General features: G+C 41.3%; 1 protein-coding gene across 1 annotated transcript in view; it reads left to right on the top strand.

The window, feature by feature from the left end:
* Positions 1-21,183, top strand: part of LOC137628752 (protein Spindly-like) — a 178,705-nt gene that overhangs the window by 140,069 nt on the left and 17,453 nt on the right. The window contains exons 5-7 of the mRNA XM_068359936.1: positions 8,997-9,176; positions 12,816-13,025; positions 19,112-19,300. Coding sequence (XP_068216037.1) covers positions 8,997-9,176; positions 12,816-13,025; positions 19,112-19,300 — 579 coding nt within the window. The remainder of the gene's footprint in view (positions 1-8,996; positions 9,177-12,815; positions 13,026-19,111; positions 19,301-21,183) is intronic.

Below are 21,183 nucleotides of genomic sequence, written 5' to 3' on the forward strand. Positions count from 1 at the left end.
GGGATGTGTGATGTCGCCGTGGTTGTTTAACTTGTATGTTGATGGAGTGGTGAGAGAGGTGAATGCTCTAGTGCTTGGACGAGGATTAAAACTGGTAGACGAGAATGACCATGAATGGGAGGTAAATCAGTTGTTGTGTGCGGATGATACTGTACTGGTTGCAGACACAGAAGAGAAGCTTGGCCGATTAGTGACAGAATTTGGAAGAGTGTGTGAGAGAAGGAAGTTGAGAGTTAATGTGGGTAAGAGTAAGGTTATGAGATGTACGAGAAGGGAAGGTGGTGCAAGGTTGAATGTCATGTTGAATGGAGAGTTACTTGAGGAGGTGGATCAGTTTAAGTACTTGGGGTCTGTTGCAGCAAATGGTGGAGTGGAAGCAGATGTACGTCAGAGAGTGAATGAAGGTTGCAAAGTGTTGGGGGCAGTTAAGGGAGTAATAAAAAATAGAGGGTTGGGCATGAATGTAAAGAGAGTTCTATATGAGAAAGTGATTGTACCAACTGTGATGTATGGATCGGAGTTGTGGGGAATGAAAGTGATGGAGAGACAGAAATTGAATGTGTTTGAGATGAAGTGTCTAAGGAGTATGGCTGGTGTATCTCTAGTAGATAGGATTAGGAACGAAGTGGTGAGAGTGAGAACGGGTGTAAGAAATGAGTTAGCAGCTAGAGTGGATATGAATGTGTTGAGGTGGTTTGGCCATGTTGAGAGAATGGAAAATGGCTGTCTGCTAAAGAAGGTGATGAATGCAAGAGTTGATGGGAGAAGTACAAGAGGAAGGCCAAGGTTTGGGTGGATGGATGGAGTGAAGGAAGCTCTGGGTGATAGGAGGATAGATATGAGAGAGGCAAGAGAGCGTGCTAGAAATAGGAATGAATGGCGAGTGATTGTGACGCAGTTCCGGTAGGCCCTGCTGCTTCCTCCGATGCCTTAGATGACCGCTGAGGTAGCAGCAGTAGGGGATTCAGCATTATGAAGCTTCATCTGTGGTGGATAACAAGGGAGGTTGGGCTGTGGCACCCTAGCAGTACCAGCTGAACTCAGTTGAGTCCCTTGTTAGGCTGGGAGGAACGTAGAGAGTAGAGGTCCCCTTTTTTGTTTTTGTTTCATTTGTTGATGTCGGCTACCCCCCAAAATTGGGGGAAGTGCCTTGGTATATGTATGTATGTACTTCCAAATTTGTTATATTACATGTTTTTTTATAATTATGTGCTATTTTGTTATAATTTCTTATTTTCAATATTAAACTTACCCGATAATCATGTAGCTGTCAACTCCGTTGCCCGACAGAATTCTATGGAGGGATACGCCAGCTATCACAATACTAGAAGGGGGTGTATTTACCAGCGCCACCTGTGGCCAGGTACTCAAGTACTTCTTGTTGACACCTCCTCAATTATTCCTCTGTCGTGCTTCCGGCAAGACGTTCTGGGATACGCTTATGTTCTTGGAGTATTTTCACGACTTTGGTGAAGTATTTCTCTTTGATTTCGGCTGTCGCTTTACTGGAAAACTTCTATATTAGCTTAGTTAGCTTTTGGAATTAATTTGATTAATTTTGATTATTTTTGGTGACGAGAGAGTATGAACTCTCGTTCACCTTTCAATGGCCGACCCTTCCCTTAGACGGAAGTGTTGGTGTCTAAGAGAGTATAGACTCTCTTTCTTAATTTTGCTTAACAAAGTTATAGATTTATTTTATATCTCTCCGCCTCTTATAGGCCTCTTCGATTAACTTCCTTTTATTATAAACTCATTAAAATTAATTTTTATATTTGTTTATATTCGACCTTCCTAATAATAGGCGGTCTTTTACCGAAGTTAATAAACTTTGAGCCCGTCATTTCGGTTTTACCTGTTAACATATTATGCTATTTCCGCCACAGAGTTTGAAAGATTTTCTTTGACAGTCTCGTACTGTTTTCAAAGCTGAACTAACGTTTTGTTTTGTCTCTGCAGTTGTTGACGTTCAGAACGTTCAACTTGCACTCTATCGTTACGATAGAGAAAGAATGTTCACGGTTTCACGTTGCAGTAAGAGTAACCGTGTCTAGCGTTTTGTTCATTCTTTCTTAACTTAATGGTTTTGATCCTAATAAAGGAACTTTTCAGTTTTTTCCTTTAACAATAATATGTTTTAACGATATATATGATTGGGCTCTTCTCTCAGGTTCTAAGTCAAGAGAGAGAGAGAGAGAGAGAGAGAGATAGAGACGGAGGGAGAAAGAGGATAAACGTTTCATTCAAGCCTGCCAGGCGTACGAGTAACGTCATTATCGATTTTTGCTCTTCTCCCTAGTCTCTTTAGGGGAAGAAACTAAACGTTTCTAGAGTGATCTAGTGTTTAGTCTCTTTCCAACCACTGATTTATCTTTCATTAGATTTTTCTGTTACATTGTAATTCTGTTTTCGCAATTACTAACTTTGAGAAAGGATAGAATTGCGTATTTCAGGTACAAACCACTTAAGTTTCGAGTTCAGTGAAATAAGTGCAAACAGAAATCAAAGTGATAAGTGATTAGTGCGTGAGGGTACTTTTGTGCGCGCCAGTCGTCCTCCCAGTCCGGGACCTCTTGCAAGCTCCCAAGCCCAGGGGAGAAGCAATGTCGAAGGGCATAAGGGTTCAGCAGGCCTTGATCGGCGCACAGAAGTATTCTCGGTGGTTGTGGGCGTGTCTTACCGAGACCGTCACTCCCACCCGCAGACGATTGAGCCCTTATTTTGCTCGTCTGCAGAAGAGATTAAGGGAGAAAATAAAGGCAGAGTAACGCTGGTCTCAGGTCTCAAGACTTCTTAAACGTTAAGTCCAGACCTATGCCAGACGTACGAAGTTAAAGTTCACAACCCGAATGCAGTCGTTGGGTTAGCTCTGACTCTCCTAAGTCATCAGTTGATTACACTCCGACTTAGAGGAGTAAGGTTCTGCCACAACAGATCTCTGCTGTTAAGGCTTTACCTCAGCAGAACTTAGTGTCTACCGACCCCAAGTTAACTCTACTGCAGTCCATACAGTCACAACTTTCGGTCTTGATGCGTGAGTGTCGGGCTGAGAGTGTTGCACCGCCTGCACTCCCTCCACCTGTTCTCGCTGCACCTGTGCTCGCCCAGCCTGCACCTGCTCCGCCTGGTCGCAGCACCATCTGCCAGGCGTACGATGTTGTGAACTCTACTACAGTCCATGCAAGCACAGTTTTCGGACTTGATGAGTGAGTGTCGGGCTGAGAGTGTTGCTCCACCGCCTCCGCCTACACTCCCTCCTCCTACACTCGCTCCGCCTGATCACAGTACCATCTGCCAGGCGTATGATGTTGTGGACTCTACTACAGTCCATGCAAGCACAGCTTTCGGACTTGATGCGTGAGTGTCGTGCTGAGAGTGTTGCACCTCCTGCACCTGTGGTGCACCAACCTCCTGCACCCGTTCAGCCTGTGCTGCACCCGCCTGCACCGGTGGTGCACCAACCTCCTGCACCCGTTCAGCCTGTGCTGCACCCGCCTGCACCGGTGGTGCACCAACCTCCTGCACCCGTTCAGCCTATGCTGCACCCGCCTGCACCGGTGGTGCACCAACCTCCTGCACCCGTTCAGCCTGTGCTGCACCCGCCTGCACTCGCTGCACCCAGTCGCAGCTCCATCTGCCAGGCGTACGATGTTGAACCACTTTCGGAGTTTGCTGTTCACAGTGTTGTTCAGCCTCAGCCTTCTTTAAGGCAACCCTTGCTTTGGGATCAGGAGAGTTACACTCTTCCTCCTCCTCCCCTTGCTGCTCCTCCAGTGGTGCAACTCTCGGTTGGGGTACAACAACCTCTCCCCTCCGTGAGTCTGTCTGCTCAACCAGCGCTGCACCGAGTTCAACCCTCATCTAGGCAAGCTCATCTACACCATGCACTTGCGCCTCAGGAGCCTCAGCTTGCTAGAACTTTACCTTGTTCTGCGCAGCCTCAACCTTCTCATGCTCCACTCATCTCTCAGGAACAGGAACGGACTACTCCGCCTCCGTCCTCCGCTCAGCTGGTACAATCCTTGGGTGCAACTCTTGCTAGGAGTCAACCTCCTTCACCCTTGCACCTGCCTTCTGCTCCGTCTGTTGTTCAGCCTATGCAGTCTGAACCTCAGGTTTTCCCTCAAGTTGAGGAAACCTCTGTTGTTGTTCCAGCTCGTTCTGACTCTGCTGTTCAGCATACCATGGTTTAAACCCCATGCAAGCATGCATTAAGCACTCTAGCACTGGTCATGGAATTTCTGAGAAATGTTAAACGCCATGCACACGCTCTGCTTTCCTTTCAGCAGGCTCTGCTTACAGCAGGCTCTACTTCCTACATGCTCAGCATTCAGCATGCTCTGCATTCAGCATGCTCTGCATACAACATGCTCTGCATACAGCATGCTCTGCATTCAGCATGCTCTGCATACAGCATACTCTGCATACATCATGCTCTGCATACCTTACCGCATGCTTCTCAACACATCTTGGGTTGTTGCCAACTCACTAGACTGTCAAGCAGTTTCATAACGTTGCCTTCTAGTCTGCTGCTTTGCACCAGTGAACCCTCACTCAGAGAACTTAGCTTTTCTAGGATAAGGTCCCTGTAGATGAGAAAGTTCTTTTCTCCCTCCTTCTGATATTCCCTTGAGGACTCTGTCATTTGGAGGGAGCCTTTAGCTGCATAACCTCTTATGGACTTTTATTTAAGCATAACATGCTTACAGGGAAGGTAATGGTTACACTTCAGCCGCTAATCCCGTCTGTTACCACACCTGCTCCCATAGACCTTGAGCTGTGTTGCATGACATGCAGTCCAAGCTTAGTCCTTGTTAGAGGATTTTTTGTTTACGGAGTCAATGTGTCACGGGGAAGACGTTCAACAACCAACAGAAGGGACTTGTTGTGACGCAGTGGGCAACCTCAGCAACCCGTTAAGGAGTTGTCTGTACGACCCAGACAGTCTAGACAGATTCGGGTTGTCACTGTACTTCCTCGCTTGCCCATGATTGACAGTTTACAGACTGTGCAGCAGTATCATGATCTTGTGTCCGGCTCCGTCAGACGACTGGCTTTTAAGAGCTCCCTCAAGTCGTCGCTGTCTGGAGATTTTCAAATGGACTATGGATCTGACCAAGGAACTGGGCCTCCTGGTCAATTTTGAGGAGTCTCAGCTCGTTCCATCCCAGACCATTGTCTCCTTGGGTATGGATCTTCAGAGTCGAGCTTTTCGGACTTGTCCGTCGGCCCCAAGGATCTTCCAAGCCCTAGAATGCATCCAGAGCATGCTGAGAAGGAACCGATGCTTAGTCAGGCAGTGGATGAGTCTAACAGGGACACTTTCATCGCTGGCCCTGTTCATCGAGTTAGGGAGACTCCACCTCCGCCCCCTTCAGTATCATCTAGCTGCTCACTGGATAAAGGACATGACGCTAGAGACGGGCTCAGTTCCTGTTTCCGAAGAGATGAGGTCTACTCTAACGTGGTGGAAGAACAGCATTCTTCTCAAGGAAGGTCTACCATTGGCTGTTCAGTCCTCCACCACCGTCTCTTCTCGGACGCATCGGACACGGGCTGGGGTGCGACACTGGACGGACAGGAATGCTCGGGAACATGGAATCAGGAGCAAAGGACACTTCACATCTATTGCAAGGAGTTGTTGGCAGTTCATTTGGCCTTGATAAACTTCAAGTCCCTCCAGCTTAACAAGGTGGTGGAGGTGAACTCCGACTACACCACAGCCTTGGCTTACATCTCCAAGCAGGGAGGGACTCATTCGAGGAAGTTGTTCGAGATCGCAAGGGACCTCCTCATTTGGTCAAAAGATCGAAAGCTCACGCTGGTAACGAGGCTCATTCAGGGCGATATGAATGTCATGGCAGATCGCCTCAGCCGGAAGGGTCAGGTCTTCCCCACAGAGTGGACCCTTCACAAGAATGTTTGCAGCAGACTTTGGGCCCTGTGGGATCAGCCAACCATAGATCTATTCGCTACCTCGATGACCAAGAGGCTCCTCTTGTATTGTTCTCCGATTCCAGACCCAGCAGCAGTTCGCGTGGATGCCTTTCTGCTGGATTGGTCCCATCTCAACCTGTATGCATTCCCGCCGTTCAAGATTGTCAACAGGGTACTTCAGAAGTTCGCCTCTCACAAAGGGACACGGCTGACGTTGGTTGCTCCCCTCTGGCCCGCGAGAGAATGTTTCACTGAGGTACTGCAATGGCTGGTCGACGTTCCCAGGACTCTTCCTCCTAGAGTGGACCTTCTGCGTCAACCTCACGTAAAGAAGGTACTCCCAACCTCCACGCTCTTCGTCTGACTGCCTTCAGACTATCGAAAGACTCTCAAGAGCTAGAGGCTTTTCGAAGGAGGCAGCCAGAGCGATTGCCAGAGCAAGGACGACATCCACTCTCAGAGTCTATCAGTCTTTATGGGAAGTCTTCCGAAGCTGGTGCAAGGCCAATGCAGTTTTCCTCAACCAGTACCAATGTAACCCAGATTGCTGACTTCCTGTTACATCTAAGGAACGTAAGCTCCCTATCAGCTCCTACGATCAAGGGTTACAGAAGTTTGTTGGCAGCGGTTTTCCGCCACAGAGGCTTGGATCTTTCCTCCAACAAAGATCTACAGGACCTCCTTAGGTCTTTTGAGACCTCAAAGGAACGTCGGTTGTCCACTCCAGGCTGGAATCTAGACGTGGTCCTAAGGTTCCTAATGTCATCAGGATTTGAACCGCTCCAATCAGCCTCTTTTAAGGACCTCACATTAAAAAACTCTTTTCCTCGTGTGCTTAGCAACAGGTAAAAGAGTAAGTGAGATCCACGCCTTCAGCAGGAACATAGGTTTCACATCTGAAACGGCTACATGTTCCTTACAGCTCGGTTTTTTGGCTAAAAACGAGCTTCCTTCCCGTCCTTGGCCTAAGTCGTTCGAGATCCCAAGCCTGTCCAACATGGTGGGGAACGAACTGGAGAGAGTACTTTGCCCAGTTAGAGCTCTTAAGTACTATCTAAAGGTCAAAACCATTACGAGGACAATCAGAAGCCTTATGGTGTGCTATCAAGAAGCCTTCTCTACCAATGTCTAAGAACTCAGTTTCTTACTACATCAGGCTTCTGATTAGAGAAGCAAATTCTCATCTGAAGGAAGAAGACCTTGCTTTGCTGAAGGTAAGGACACATGAAGTGAGAGCTGTGGCTACTTCAGTGGCCTTCAAACAGAACCGTTCTCTGCAGAGTGTTATGGATGCAACCTATTGGAGAAACAAGTCAGTGTTCGCATCATTCTATCTCAAAGATGTCCAGTCTCTTTACGAGTACTGCTACACCCTGGGTCTATTCGTAGCAACGAATGCAGTAGTAGGCGAGGGCTCAGCCACTACATTCCCATAATCCCATAACTTTTTAACCTTTCTCTTGAATACTTTTTATGGGTTGTACGGTCGGCTAAGAAGCCTTCCACATCCTTGTTGATTTGGCGGGTGGTCAATTCTTTCTTGAGAAGCGCCAAGGTTAAAGGTTGTGATGAGGTCCTTTAGTATGGGTTGCAGCCCTGTATACTTTAGCACCTTTGAGTTGATTCAGCCTCCCAAGAGGAACGCTGCGCTCAGTAAGGAAGACGATCTTATTAAAGGCAGAGTAACGGTTCAAGTCGACTTCCTTACCAGGTACTTATTATTTCATTGTTATTGTGGATAACTGATTATATGAAATATGGGATACTTAGCTATCCTTTAATCTTGTACACTGGTTTTCACCCACCCCCCTGGGTGTGAATCAGCTACATGATTATCGGGTAAGTTTAATATTGAAAAATGTTATTTTTATTAATAAAATAAATTTTTGAATATACTTACCCGATAATCATGATTTAATCGACCCTCCCTTCCTCCCCATAGAGAACCAGTGGACCGAGGAATAATTGAGGAGGTGTCAACAAGAAGTACTTGAGTACCTGGCCACAGGTGGCGCTGGTAAATACACCCCCTTCTAGTATTGTGATAGCTGGCGTATCCCTCCATAGAATTCTGTCGGGCAACGGAGTTGACAGCTACATGATTATCGGGTAAGTATATTCAAAAATTTATTTTATTAATAAAAATAACATAATTCTTTTCTGTACTGTAAAATGAGCTTTCCCCGTTGAGTCCATTGGGATTTTAGCATTCTGCTTTTTCAACTAAGATTGCAGTTTGTATGATAATAGTATTGTGGTACAGTGTTAAGGCAATAATGTGAAAATTCTGCAAAGTAGTTGAGGGAATCCTTTGCAGCTCATTACCAACAGTAGTTTAAAGTAAATACTGTGATTTCTTAGGTACTATGAATACTAGTTACATCCTTAGGAACTACTCTACAGATTTGGTATAGAAGCTAAAAATCCAGATTTATCCCTTGGCTTGATGAAATGCCGGGTACCTTATTTCCGTGAACCTAACCCCGGTTTAACGTCCCCTATTAGCAATGGATGGGCAGCATAGCCACAAAATATTGAATTGGTCAAATTTTCAAAAGGTCAAGTAGATATATAAAGAATTGTCTTAGTTTATAAAACTCTAATTCAATTTCATTTACTCTGATGATGCCAAACTTAAGGGCTTCTATTGTACTGTACCTTTGGTTATACTGTATACCTTATTAATATTTGTCCTGGCTGCTGTCACTATTTTCTTGTTTTATTCTTAATACTGTACATACTTAATACATTGTACAGTACCTCTTAGAGAACAAAGTCATACCACTTCCAAGGTTTGACCTTCACCTCCACGTTTGTTTAGCATAAAAAAATCCTGTGCTAATTTCTTTCTTTATTTTTCTTTATTTCTTCCACTGAAATTCTAAGTATTTTGTGAAACTCACAATTCTGTCATGTATGTGTTTTGTATCAATTGTAATGTACTGTATATTCTTTACAAAATTACAGAAAATTTCACAATTTTCATGTCCTTATAATGAAGGAGAAATTGTATAGTAACTATTTATATTAATGCATAATTCTACCCTTGTTCTTTACAGAGTCAGATTATGGCTTTAGTTTGTGAAAAACAAGATTTAGAAACTCAAGTTTCTTCACTTAATGCACAAGTGAAGACAAGCAATTTAAAACTCTCCCAAGCAGAAAAAAATATTGAATCCTTAAAGAAGGAGGTGGAAGAGCTGGAGTGTCAGTCTACCTCCTACTTTAACGCCCTTGAGGTAAGTTTAATATTAGTATAATTATTGCTGCTTTGTTATTAGTGAAGGATTAATATGATATTTGAATTTGTGTCCAGACATATATCTTACCAAATATAGGACATTGTAACATTTAAGTTGTCATCAACTGGTGTTAGGAAAACTATGTTGTCCTGTTAGGTGAGTATCCTTTATTATGTGGAAGACCTTGACATACGTATGTTATTGCAGTGGAGATGTCCTTTCTGCCTTGAATGATATTCAATCTATACATTTGGTCCATGTCATAACCTCGCATATAGTCAAATTACATCTGTTTTGGGTAAAGTTGCTCTAGTAGAGTTTTGTAATGTTTACCTACCATAGTGCTAAGATGTACATAGTTTGTATGTAATATACTTTAGTAAATGGGAGAGTTGACTGAGTACCAAGTATACAGTAATTTAAATTTAGAAAATTTATATAATAATGCTTTCTAATATCAAAATTAATGTATTTTAAAGTGTTGTAACTTAGAAAAAGAATTATAATATGGAGATAGTTTGGTGAGATTTGAGATATTCTTTAGTAATGGAATTCAACTGAAATAGCACTTGACAACATGCTTGGCTGGTGTAGTAGGTTGGTGGCAGAGGGAGAAAGCCGAGAGTTACGGGACACAGCTTCATCTTACAATAGAGAATACCTCTTGTGTGATATGATCACATATGCCTACACAGAAATACTCTAAATTAACCGTTGCATAATCACAAATAAAGACTAGAAATGCAAGTGACTCAGTTTGATTTGGGGTGAGATGTGATGATAGCTACATCTCTAACCTTTTGGTATGTCATAGTGGCAAAAGTAATGTCTCGCGTAGGGTATGTTGCTATTGGTTAAAGAGAGTGGTGTGATTATGCATGGTTACATAATTGCATACTAAAATACAGTAGCCCTTACACAATCAGGAGTAAAGGCTAGAAGCACAAAGTCTTAGTTGGTTTGCTGAAGAAAGGAGGGGTTGCTAAAATCAACGGGAGGAGTATTTTTAGTAACATATAAAATATCATAAGGTTGATATATGACCATGTATTGTACTCTGGTAGGATAAATGAATGATTTTAACTATCATATGGTTTATATTTTTATGTGACGTTTCTGTCACGTACACCATCATACCCGACATATTTTGATGTACACTGTTCATCATAGTGAAGGGATTAAGAGGGAAGGAGTCTTAGAGCTTGTCTGCTGACCGATTCCTTCTGGATCTGTCAAGTGGAGTGTGAGACCAGTAGGACAGCCACTTGTTGGGCACTGATTGCAGGTGAGAAGTCCCTCACACAAAATTCATTGCCACCGTAGGCCTGGTAAGATTACGGTATACTGTATGGTGTCCTTGAAGCCCCCCTTCCACATCCATGAGGGAGAGCCCTGGACTTGTTCTGCCTGACCATGAACCCGGTATGGCAGACACTTCTGCCATATCGGTAGCAGGTAACGGTCCTTCCAGGGATCGATTACTTGCACTGTCAGGTATAGTGGAATGTGTTCTTCCACTTTCTTAGTCCCTTTTGTGGGATACTCTGGGGTGGCCTTAAGTCTAGTGGTCTCCTGGTCTGTTTGCTTTGTAGGTTCCAAGACAGAGACTCTCTACGGTGGGAGTTGTAGAGGTCGTTCTCTCTGGTCTGAGCACTTTTCAATAGATCAAGAACTGGCTCTCCTGCCTCAGCTGAAGAATCACCTCAGAAGAGTAGATCTATCTCCCTCGAGGGAACAATCTTTAATAGAAGCAGTCTTGCCTACCCAGGTACTCAGGTCCCAGGGTAGGATCTCCTCTCTCTTTTTGGCATGAGTGCATGCACCTCCTGCTAACCTGAGGAGGGCATCATAGAGTCTTTCCCTCAAGACGTTCTTCTCTGCTTTGGCAAGAGAATTAGAGAAGAGTGTCTTAAGTATTGTGTGGATCCTTTCTTCTCGAGGGATTGGTCCTTGTTCGAAGGGATCTTCAAGCAGGCTTGCCTATTCTGGGATGTAGGTCCCTGGGCTGGGCATACTCTCCTACTGCTAACCTTAAAAGGGTATTATGGAAATCTTTTTTTTCTTCAAGACTGTCTCATCTTTGCATCACAAGCGAGTAAGAAAAATACAGGCTCTTCATAATGTTAAATGTGAGAGATAGGTTCTGTTGCCTTCATTGTTTCACAGACTACTGCATGTGATGACTCAACTTTGGTCAAGGAGTACCTCTACCCTCTCAAGTAAACACTCATGACCTTAGTCTTGATGGTAGCCTTCCGGTCTACCTGACATCGTACTTGGAGCTTAAGGTGGATCGGAAGATGTCAGACCACCTTTGCTTCTCTGTTCCTACCTTACGGACGTTGCCCACAGACCCTAAGATCATTTTTCCTTGGATTCTGAAGTGGCTTCTCAGTAGTTGTATAGCATTTCAGTTCCCTTACGGGACTTGGTGTGTATCTCGTCCAAGGCAACACATTCAGCAAAAGTCTAAAGGAAATGTAGAATGGCTGGCTTTTCTACTTCTCTTTTGTTCCTCTCTTGAGGGGATGCAGCAACTGCCAATGTTACAAGCTGGTTGGATGTCTGATGCCATTGATTTACACGACACAGGACCTTTATTGCAGACTACATCTGCCAAGAAACAACTCGTTAATCCTTATGGCAAGTGGTCATGGGCTAGTGTCTAACCAAATATTGCTCTTGTTGTGCCGGGTTTGACGCTGCTACCACTATCTCCCTGTTAGGGGAGAAGTTTTGCAGCCCCTAGCATCGTTGCTGGCTCGACCACACTCAGTGTGGGTAAAGGCAATGTTGCCATTGTAGCCACATAAAATTTCTGCAAGCGCTTAGATATGTTTTCAAGCAATACTTTTTATTTCCTTCAAAGTTGGCTCTTAGGAAAAGGACATTCGATTCTAATTTTTTATGCATATTCAAAATCTTATATTCAAGGATTAAGTAAAAAAATATATTCTTTGTTTATTTTATTTATGGTAATTTAGCTTTCATTATCAAAGTTTAATAACCAAAATTTAAAGAAATGTTATAGTGGGTTTTTTTTTATACACAAAGAAATATAGTCGTAATCAGCACGACCATAGAGGAACTAGATATTGCTATATGACCACATTTTTAGACAAAAATCCACTCGGCCCTGGTACTAATTTTCTTTTTAAGCCAATTCTCGGTTGATTTTGTGCCTTAACATTTTTGGCTGTATGAGCAGCCTTTTAGCAACTGCCTTTTTCTTCCTGGGTACATATTTATCATTTTCATTACCTGTCGTTGCCAGAGCTTGAAGGCTCTCTTCTCTTTTGAGTTTCTTAATATTCTTCTTAAAAACAGTATTCTGAGAAATTCACTTTTGAAAGTTGAAGTTAATCAAATATGAATATTTGCACATTTCCGTACCATTTAGAATTATTTGCTATTACTTGCATTCGGCTATTTTTATCATCTTTGCTTTGATATTTATTTTTCATCATCAAGTGAGGCTTATAAAGCATGTCTATAAACTACTTATGTATGAAATTATGCACTTTGATAATAACAGGTACAATATAGCTAATGGTTTTCATACTTCAGTGTTGGGTTTTCTTTCTAACACATTTCAGTCAAGTGAACATTTCAAGAATTGTTTTACTTTTATTTCAGCAAAATAAAGAGGAGATCACGGAACTCAAAATGGAAATTGAAGCTTTGAAATTTGGTGAAACAGACCCTGGGAAAAAGGGTAATTCACTCTTTGCTGAGGTTGAAGATCGACGGCAGGTTGTAGAGAATCAACTTCAGGAGTACAAGAGTAAATATAATTTACTGAAAAAGCAGTGTGAAGTAAAAACTCAGCAAATTAATAAAATGAAGGTAAGTTGATTTGTCAGAATTCTTGACCAACCATTGAGAGCTAATCATAATACCTAAGTAATCCTGTCAAATCAATATTATGGCAATAATACATACATACATATACCAAGGCACTTCCCCCAATTTGGGGGGGTAGCCGACATCAAACAAATGAAACAGAAAAGGGGGACCTCTCCTCTCAACGTTCCTCCCAGCCTGACAAGGGACTCAACCGAGTTCGGCTGGTACTGCTAGGGGTGCCACAGCCCACCCTCCCCCGTTATCCTACACAGATGAAGCTTCATAACACTGAATCCCCTACTGCTTCTACCTCCGCAGTCATCCAAGGCACCGGAGGAAGCAGCAGGGCCTACCGGAACTGCGTCACAATTGCTCGCCATTCATTCCTATTTCTAGCACACACTCTTGCCTCTCTCACATCTATCCCCCTATCACCCAGAGCTTCCTTCACTCCATCCATCCACCCAAACCTTTGCCTTCCTCTTGTACTTCTCCCATCAACTCTTGCACTCATCACCTTCCTTAGCAGACAGCCATAATAAAACTCTTAATATAGTAGCTTTGGCTTTTGACTTGATTGTAATTAATTATTAGCTTCTCATCCATCATCATTGATATAAACATTTTTACGTGGACTTTTTCATCATATAGGATGCCTGAAAACTTTAAATCATTCATTCATTCATTTTCATCATATAGGATTACGTTTGTAATAACTTCTTCTGTCTCCTCTGTCCTTTGCACTTTTTATCTAAGTCTATTAGGTCTAGGTCTTCATCTCTCCTCTATCCACGCTTTCTTGGTCCTTCCTACATCTCTGTGTCCTGCTGGTTCCATATGTACAGTTTTTTTATGACTAAATGCTTTTCAAACCTTCTCACCACATTCAAACCTCATTCTTGGAGGCTTCAGTCCTTTCTTTTAGCTGCAGACTCATATTTTCACCTTCCTCATTCATAAATGATTTTCCACTGCACTCTTGCTAAGAAGCTTTACATACTGATCCCATATCTTTTCAAAGTCTCTTCTCTTGTTATTTGCCACTACCCATGTTTCTGTTGCATAGAGTAGTACTGGCTTTATGTTACTATAAGTCTCTGCAATCTTTACTAATGTGGTACATGAATTTTGATTTTCGTGTTGTCAACGTTTCTTCTCCTTTTCATGCTGACTGTGGGACCCCTCTTTTTGTTATATTTATTTATCTACCCTTTCAATCACTGTTTCGGAGTCATTTGTCCCCTCAAGTAATGTACTCTGTTATACGACCTGGCCTTTACAGAGGCACAGTTTTGTCCTCCGCTTGATCTTCTAGTGCATCTTTGGTATTGAAAAGCTTTTTAAATCCTCATACATTTTTTAACACCAATTGTTATATTTTTTACAGAGTAATAACCCTATGAGTGCTTTAAGGGAGCCGGCCGACCAATGCCGTTTTTTAAGGAAGGGACTTCAAGATTCATACCATACAATAAGGTGACTTGGGACATCTCCAAACTGTATTTGATTTTCCCTCTTACCTTTAGTTTTGTAACGTGAGTGCGATTTATCCCAAAAATAAGTGTTTTTCAAATTCTATCTTCTCCGTTGATACTTAATATTAAGACTTGGGATTACTACCATATATAGACTTGTTTGTAGACCTCCAACCAGATGATGAGTTTTTTGTTTTTTTTCTAATAGAAATTCTTTTTGATAGATATGAATATCTTTATTATGGTAAAAGTATAAACCCTTTAAATCATGGGGAAAAAAGGAAAAAAAAATTGGAAAAAAGGGCATCATTTTATTTTTCTGCAGTCTTTGTAAGTTATATACCAAATTTCAATGCTATAGCTTTAAAATAAGGGAGAAGATAGAATTTGAAGGTCAGCAAGTATAGTTTTGAGATATGGCCGTTCAGTTTTCCTTTATCTTTTTACAAAGATAATGTTTATAAATCATGATTATTATGAATCTTATATTCCTTTTTGGGTAATAATACACTAAAACTGTTATTTATCATAATTTAAACATAAATGTAGATTTTTTTGCCCAATTTCGTGCTTCTTTTGGCTCCTGGTCCCCCGCCCCTGCCTTTCCATGTGTAAAGGTATTTTCTCTTTCACTAACTCCACTAATATTGCCAATATTATGCGTATATTGGAGCAAATTTTCTTCTTCTGTATGTTAGCTAGATATTTTGATTATCTTTTCCTCTTTGGCATGATGAAATTCTTTCCAAAACACATAAAACAAGGGGAATGTCAGAGGCAAATTCAAACGTGTACTTTCTCTCTGAGATTTCAGCTCGCACTGAAGTGTGTGTAATTCTCATAATCCCGTCTTGTGACTCAAGGAATGTTTACAGATGCCATTGCTCACAATTTATGGCCGCGGGGGGGCATAAAAACAATTAGAATAGCGCCAACGTTATCCCTGCTTGTCGTAAGAGGCGACTAAAAAGGGACGGGACGAGGGGGCTGGGAACCCCCTCTCCTGTATCTACATCCTGTGAGACATCGACAAAGAAATGGAGCTGGGGGGAGAGTGACTGCTCCCCGCACTCTAGTTTTGGGGTGTTTGAATGTGCGTGGATGTAGTACGATAGAGAGTAAAAGATGTTAAATTGGAAGTATGTTTAGGAATAGAAGGATGGATGTATTGGCCTTGTGTGAGACGAAGATAAAAGGAAAGGGTGAAGTGATGTTTGGTGAAATGTCTTGTAGAGTGTCTGAGATTGAAAGGGGAAGAGCGAGAGAGGGTGTGGCGTTATTGCTGAGTGAATGGATGACAGGTAAAGTAGTGGAATGGAAGGAGATATCATCTAGGTTAATGTGGGTAAGGGTTAGGTTGGGTAGGGAATGTTGGGCGTTTGTCAGTGCGTATGGGCCAGGTAGTGAGAAAAGTGAAGAAGAGCGGAATGAGTTCTGGAATGAATTAACTAGGTTTGTAGAAGGACTGGGTAGAAGGAATTATGTAGTTGTCATGGGTGACTTAAATGCTAGAGTGGGCGCTGGAGAGGTAGAAGGTGTCATTGGGAAGTATGGCGTACCAGGTGAAAATGAGAGTGGTGAGAGACTGGTAGATATGTGTGTTGAGCGAGAGATGGTGATAAGTAATAGCTTTTTCAAAAAGAAAGATAAAAATAAGTATACATGGGTAAGAATGGCAAATGGAAGAGTAGTAGAAAGGGCATTAATGGATTATGTGTTGATAACTAAAAGAATGTTTGGAAGATTGAAAGACGTGCACGTGTTTAGGGGTATGGCTAACGGTATGTCTGATAATTTTTTGGTGGAAGGAAAATTAATTGTAGCAAAAGAGTGGGGGAATAGAGTAGGTGGATGTAAAAGGGAGCTAGTGAGGGTTGAAGAGCTAATAAAACCGGGGGTAAAAAGTAAATATCAGAAAAAGGTTGAAAATGACATATGACGAAGTGAAAGTAAGAGAAACTGGCAATTTAGAGGAGGAGTGGAAGTTAGTAAAAGAAAATTTTGTTGGGATTGCAAGTGATGTGTGTGGCAAAAAGGTTGTTGGAGGCAGCATGAGGAAGGGCTGTGAATGGAGGAATGAAGGAGTGAAGGTAAAAGTGGAAGAGAAAAAGACGGCTTTTGAAGAATGGCTGCAGAGTAATAGTATAGAGAAGTATGAAAAATATAAAGAGAAAAATGTGGAAGTAAAGCGCAAGGTACGTGAGGCAAAGAGGGCAGCTGACCTAAGGTGGGGTGAGGGATTGGGTCAGTCATATGAAGAGAATAAGAAGTAGTTTTGGAAAGAAGTGAAGAGAGTAAGGAAGGCTGGCTCAAGAATTGAAGAGACAGTAAAAGATGGAAATGGAAGGTTGTTAAAAGGAGAGGAGGCAAGGAAAAGATGGGCGGAATATTTTGAAAGTTTACTGAATGTTGAGGATAATAGGGAGGCAGATATAATTGCTGTTGCAGGTGTTGAGGTGCCAGTGATGGGAGATGAGAAGAGAGAGAGATTACAATAGATGAAGTGAGGAGAGCACTAGATGAAACGAGAGTAGGAAAAGCGTCTGGTATGGATGGTGTGAGAGCTGAGATGTTGAAGGAAGGGGGTGTGACTGTACTTGAATGGTTGGAGAGATTGTTTAATATGTGTTTTGTGTTGTCAATGGTACCAGTAGATTGGGTTTGTGCATGTATTGTACCACTATATAAGGGTAAGGGAGATGTGCATGAGTGTTGTAATTCAAGAGGTATTAGTTTGTTAAGCGTAGTTGGAAAAGTGTATGGTAGAGTAATGATTAATAGGATCAAGGATAAAACAGAGAATGCAATCTTAGAAGTACAGGGTGGTTTTAGAAGAGGTAGGGGTTGTATGAATCAGATTTTTACAGTAAGGCAGATATGCGAGAAATATTTAGCAAAAGGTATGGAGGTGTATGTTGCGTTTATGGATCTGGAGAAAGCGTATGATAGAGTTGATAGGGAAGCAATGTGGAATGTGATGAGGTTATATGGAGTTGGTGGAAGGTTGTTGCAACCAGTGAAAAGTTTCTACAAAGGTAGTAAAGCATGTATTAGGATAGGAAATGAAGTGAGTGATTGGTTTCCGGTGAGAGTGGGGCTGAGACAGGGATGTGTGATGTCGCCATGGTTGTTTACCTTGTATGTTGATGGAGTGGTGAGAGAGGTGAATGCTCGAGTGCTTGGACGAGGATTAAAACTGGTAGACGAGAATGACCATGAATAGGATGTAAAATCAGTTGTTGTTTGTGGATGATACTGTACTGGTTCCAGACACAGAAGAGAAGCTTGGCCGATTAGTGACAGAATTTGGAAAAGTGTGTGAGAGAAGGAAGTTGAAAGTTAATGTGGGTAAGAGTAAGGTTATGAGATGTACGAGAAGGGAAGGTGGTGCAAGGTTGAATGTCATGTTGAATGGAGAGTTACTTGAGGAGGTGGATCAGTTGAAGTACTTGGGGTCTGTTGTTGCAGCAAATGGTGGAGTGGAAGCAGATGTACGTCAGAGAGTGAATGAAGGTTGCAAGGTGTTGGGGGCAGTTAAGGGAGTAGAAGAAAATAGGGGGTTGGGCATGAATGTAAAGAGAGTTCTATGTGAGAAAGTGATTATACCAACTGTGATGTATGGATCGGAGTTGTGGGGAATGAAAGTGATGGAGAGACAGAAATTGAATGTGTTTGAGATGAAGTGTCTAAGGAGTATGGCTGGTGTATCTCGAGTAGATAGGGTTAGGAACGAAGTGGTGAGAGTGAGAACGGGTGTAAGAAATGAGTTAGCAGCTAGAGTGGATATGAATATGTTGAGGTGGTTTGGCCATGTTGAGAGAATGGAAAATGGCTGTCTGCTAAAGAAGGTGATGAATGCAAGAGTTGATGGGAGAAGTACGAGAGGAAGGGCAAGGTTTGGGTGGATGGATGGAGTGAAGGAAGCTCTGGGTGATAGGAGGATAGATGTGAGAGAGGCAAGAGAGCGTGTTAGAAATAGGAATGAATGGCGAGCGATTGTGACGCAGTTCCGGTAGGCCCTGCTGCTGCCTCCGATGCCTTAGATGACCGCGGAGGTAGCAGCAGTAGGGGATTCAGCATTATGAAGCTTCATCTGTGGTGGATAATGTGGGAGGGTGGGCTGTGGCACCCTAGCAGTACCAGCTGAACTCGGTTGAGTCCCTTGTTAGGCTGGGAGGAATGTAGAGAGTAGAGGTCCCCGTTTTTTGTTTTTGTTTCATTTGTTGATGTCGGCTACCCCCCAAAATTTGGGGAAGTGCCTTGGTATATGTATGTATGTATAATTATCAAAATTTACGATAACAGAAAAAATACTGCATTTTCTTGTACGGATCAATGTTTATGGCTTATTGAGTTACTTTTACTAATTACCGTATAATTATGAAAGTAAGAGGAAGTTTGATGGAATATTTTGTATACGCATTCTCCATTGCCATACGAAGCTCCTTGAATTTTATCAGAATATTGTGTTTTCCTCCCTATACCCCTATATAATGGTTTATCGGCCTGCCCCCTTAATGACTGCGCTTGATAGACATTATGTGTATTACAGTACAGTATGCAGTTATAATGGTTAAAGTGTTATTTTGAGTATTTCTTTATATATTTTAGCTACAGCTGGCATATCTGTTGAGTTTGAGCAGCAATAGAGGTGTTTCTGAATATCTCAATCATCTAGAGGAGTCATTAGCACTTGCTAGAACACAACTAGAGGTGTTAACAAAACAGTGTCAGAATCTTGAAGCAAAGCAGAATGAGGCAACTTCGCCACAGGTTCAACAGACTCCACCTGTACCTGAGGTATGTTTCAGGAATACTAACTTCATAGACATAGACATTGTTTACTTTACAGGAGTTGTCGTAAGCTCTTCATGGAATGTTGTCCGTTACAGTATCTACACAATTGCTCAAACATTTAAGTGAACCATATATATAATGAGAAGGATTTGTTAACTTAACCAAACCTCATTCCTTAATTTTCCAGTTGTGGTCATCAATATTTTGTATTAATATATTAGTATACATCACGATATTTAGATTTCACCAAATTTTTTAGGTATTTATATAAAAAAAAAAAAGCTACACTTTTTATTGCTGTTAATTGTATGTTTCTCAATAGAGTTTGGCATTTATGGCAGAAACTGGAAATTTTGGTTGAAGTTTAGTGATTGGTCAGACTATAATACCATATTATTATTATTAAAATCATTATTCAGCTTTAGTACAGGTAGTCGCCGACTTATGACAGAGATAGGGGCCGAGAGACGCGTCATAAGTTGATTTCGACGTATGTCGAACTGAAAAAGTGAAGTTTCCATAGATTTATTATGATGCATCATGATTCGGCAATCATCTAAGTCATATTTTATCAATATTTTCTTACTTTATACCATTATTTCATTCTCTTGTTTCATATGATATCAAATGCTCCATTAAAGTATTTTTGTATTTTATTTTTCAATTTCTGAAGAATTTTAGACATCAAGAATTACTTAATATTTTGTTTACCTTTGGTTATGTTCAGCTGATTTGAATGTCCCCGCTACCTTGTCGAAAATTTGCTCACACACAAGTGGCGTATTTTTTATTTAATTTCTTAATTTATTCTAAATATCCTCATGATTAATATTAAATCAGCACCAGAATGTTACAGGATATCACAGTTTTCACACAATTCATTTATAGCTATTATTATTAGTTATCATGCAAATACGTTTTCACTCTGTGTGAGTGTGTGTGTGCGCGGGCTCGTATGGATAGTTTATTTTAAAAGCTTCATACAGTATTTAATTATTTATTCATTATTAAGCCTTCATATTTCATTAGTCATTATTGTGGTTTATTAAAGCATGTTTGTATTCTATTTTTCAATTTCAATGATCAACAATTACTTTTGGTAGGCATCAGCTGATCTCAAAGTCACGCTACCATATTGTGATTATGCGCACATAGAGTACGAATAACATGGAGTTGTTACTATAATATTCTTAACTTATTCAAAAGCTCTTTATAATTAATATTGCATCACCGACAATATATTATAGGCTATCAGTATCCATACAGTCCGTTTATAGACCTTATTATTAGTTATCATATGAATACGTTCTCTCTCTCTCTCTCTCTCTCTCTCTCTCTCTCTCTCTCTCTCTCTCTCTCTCTCTCTCTCTCTCTCTCTCTCTCTCATTTCTTATTTCTTTAAAAATTATCAGAAATTCTTTGTATCATTACTCGATGATTCGTTAATGGAAATAAGAAGATTACTCAGTAATACACTGAAATGAAATAAGTCATAGGAATGACTTGCAAATTATGTAAAACACTTTCCGTTTTCTTGCAAGAAATGAAAGAAAATGCTAACTTATCAAGCAAAAGTATTTAATTTTTATAATGTAAAATAAAATATATTATTTTTAAGAAAATGTTAAGTGTACTTTCTTTAGATAAATATCGATCTATTATCCAAAATTAAATAGAACTAGCGTAGAGTCAAATTTACGCTAAGTAGTACTCATAACAATCGATACAGACACAAAATGCTTTGTATCATTACTTGACATTTCGATAATGGGAAGACTAATACTAATCGTTAGCCTTTTTGAAGGAAGTCACTCTATTGTCCGCTCACTTTCCGCCGGTAATATGACGTTACCAGACAATAATTATATGAACTCGACACGTTAAAA

The sequence above is a fragment of the Palaemon carinicauda genome, chromosome 36 (genome assembly GCF_036898095.1).
Source record: "Palaemon carinicauda isolate YSFRI2023 chromosome 36, ASM3689809v2, whole genome shotgun sequence".
Taxonomy (NCBI): domain Eukaryota; kingdom Metazoa; phylum Arthropoda; class Malacostraca; order Decapoda; family Palaemonidae; genus Palaemon; species Palaemon carinicauda.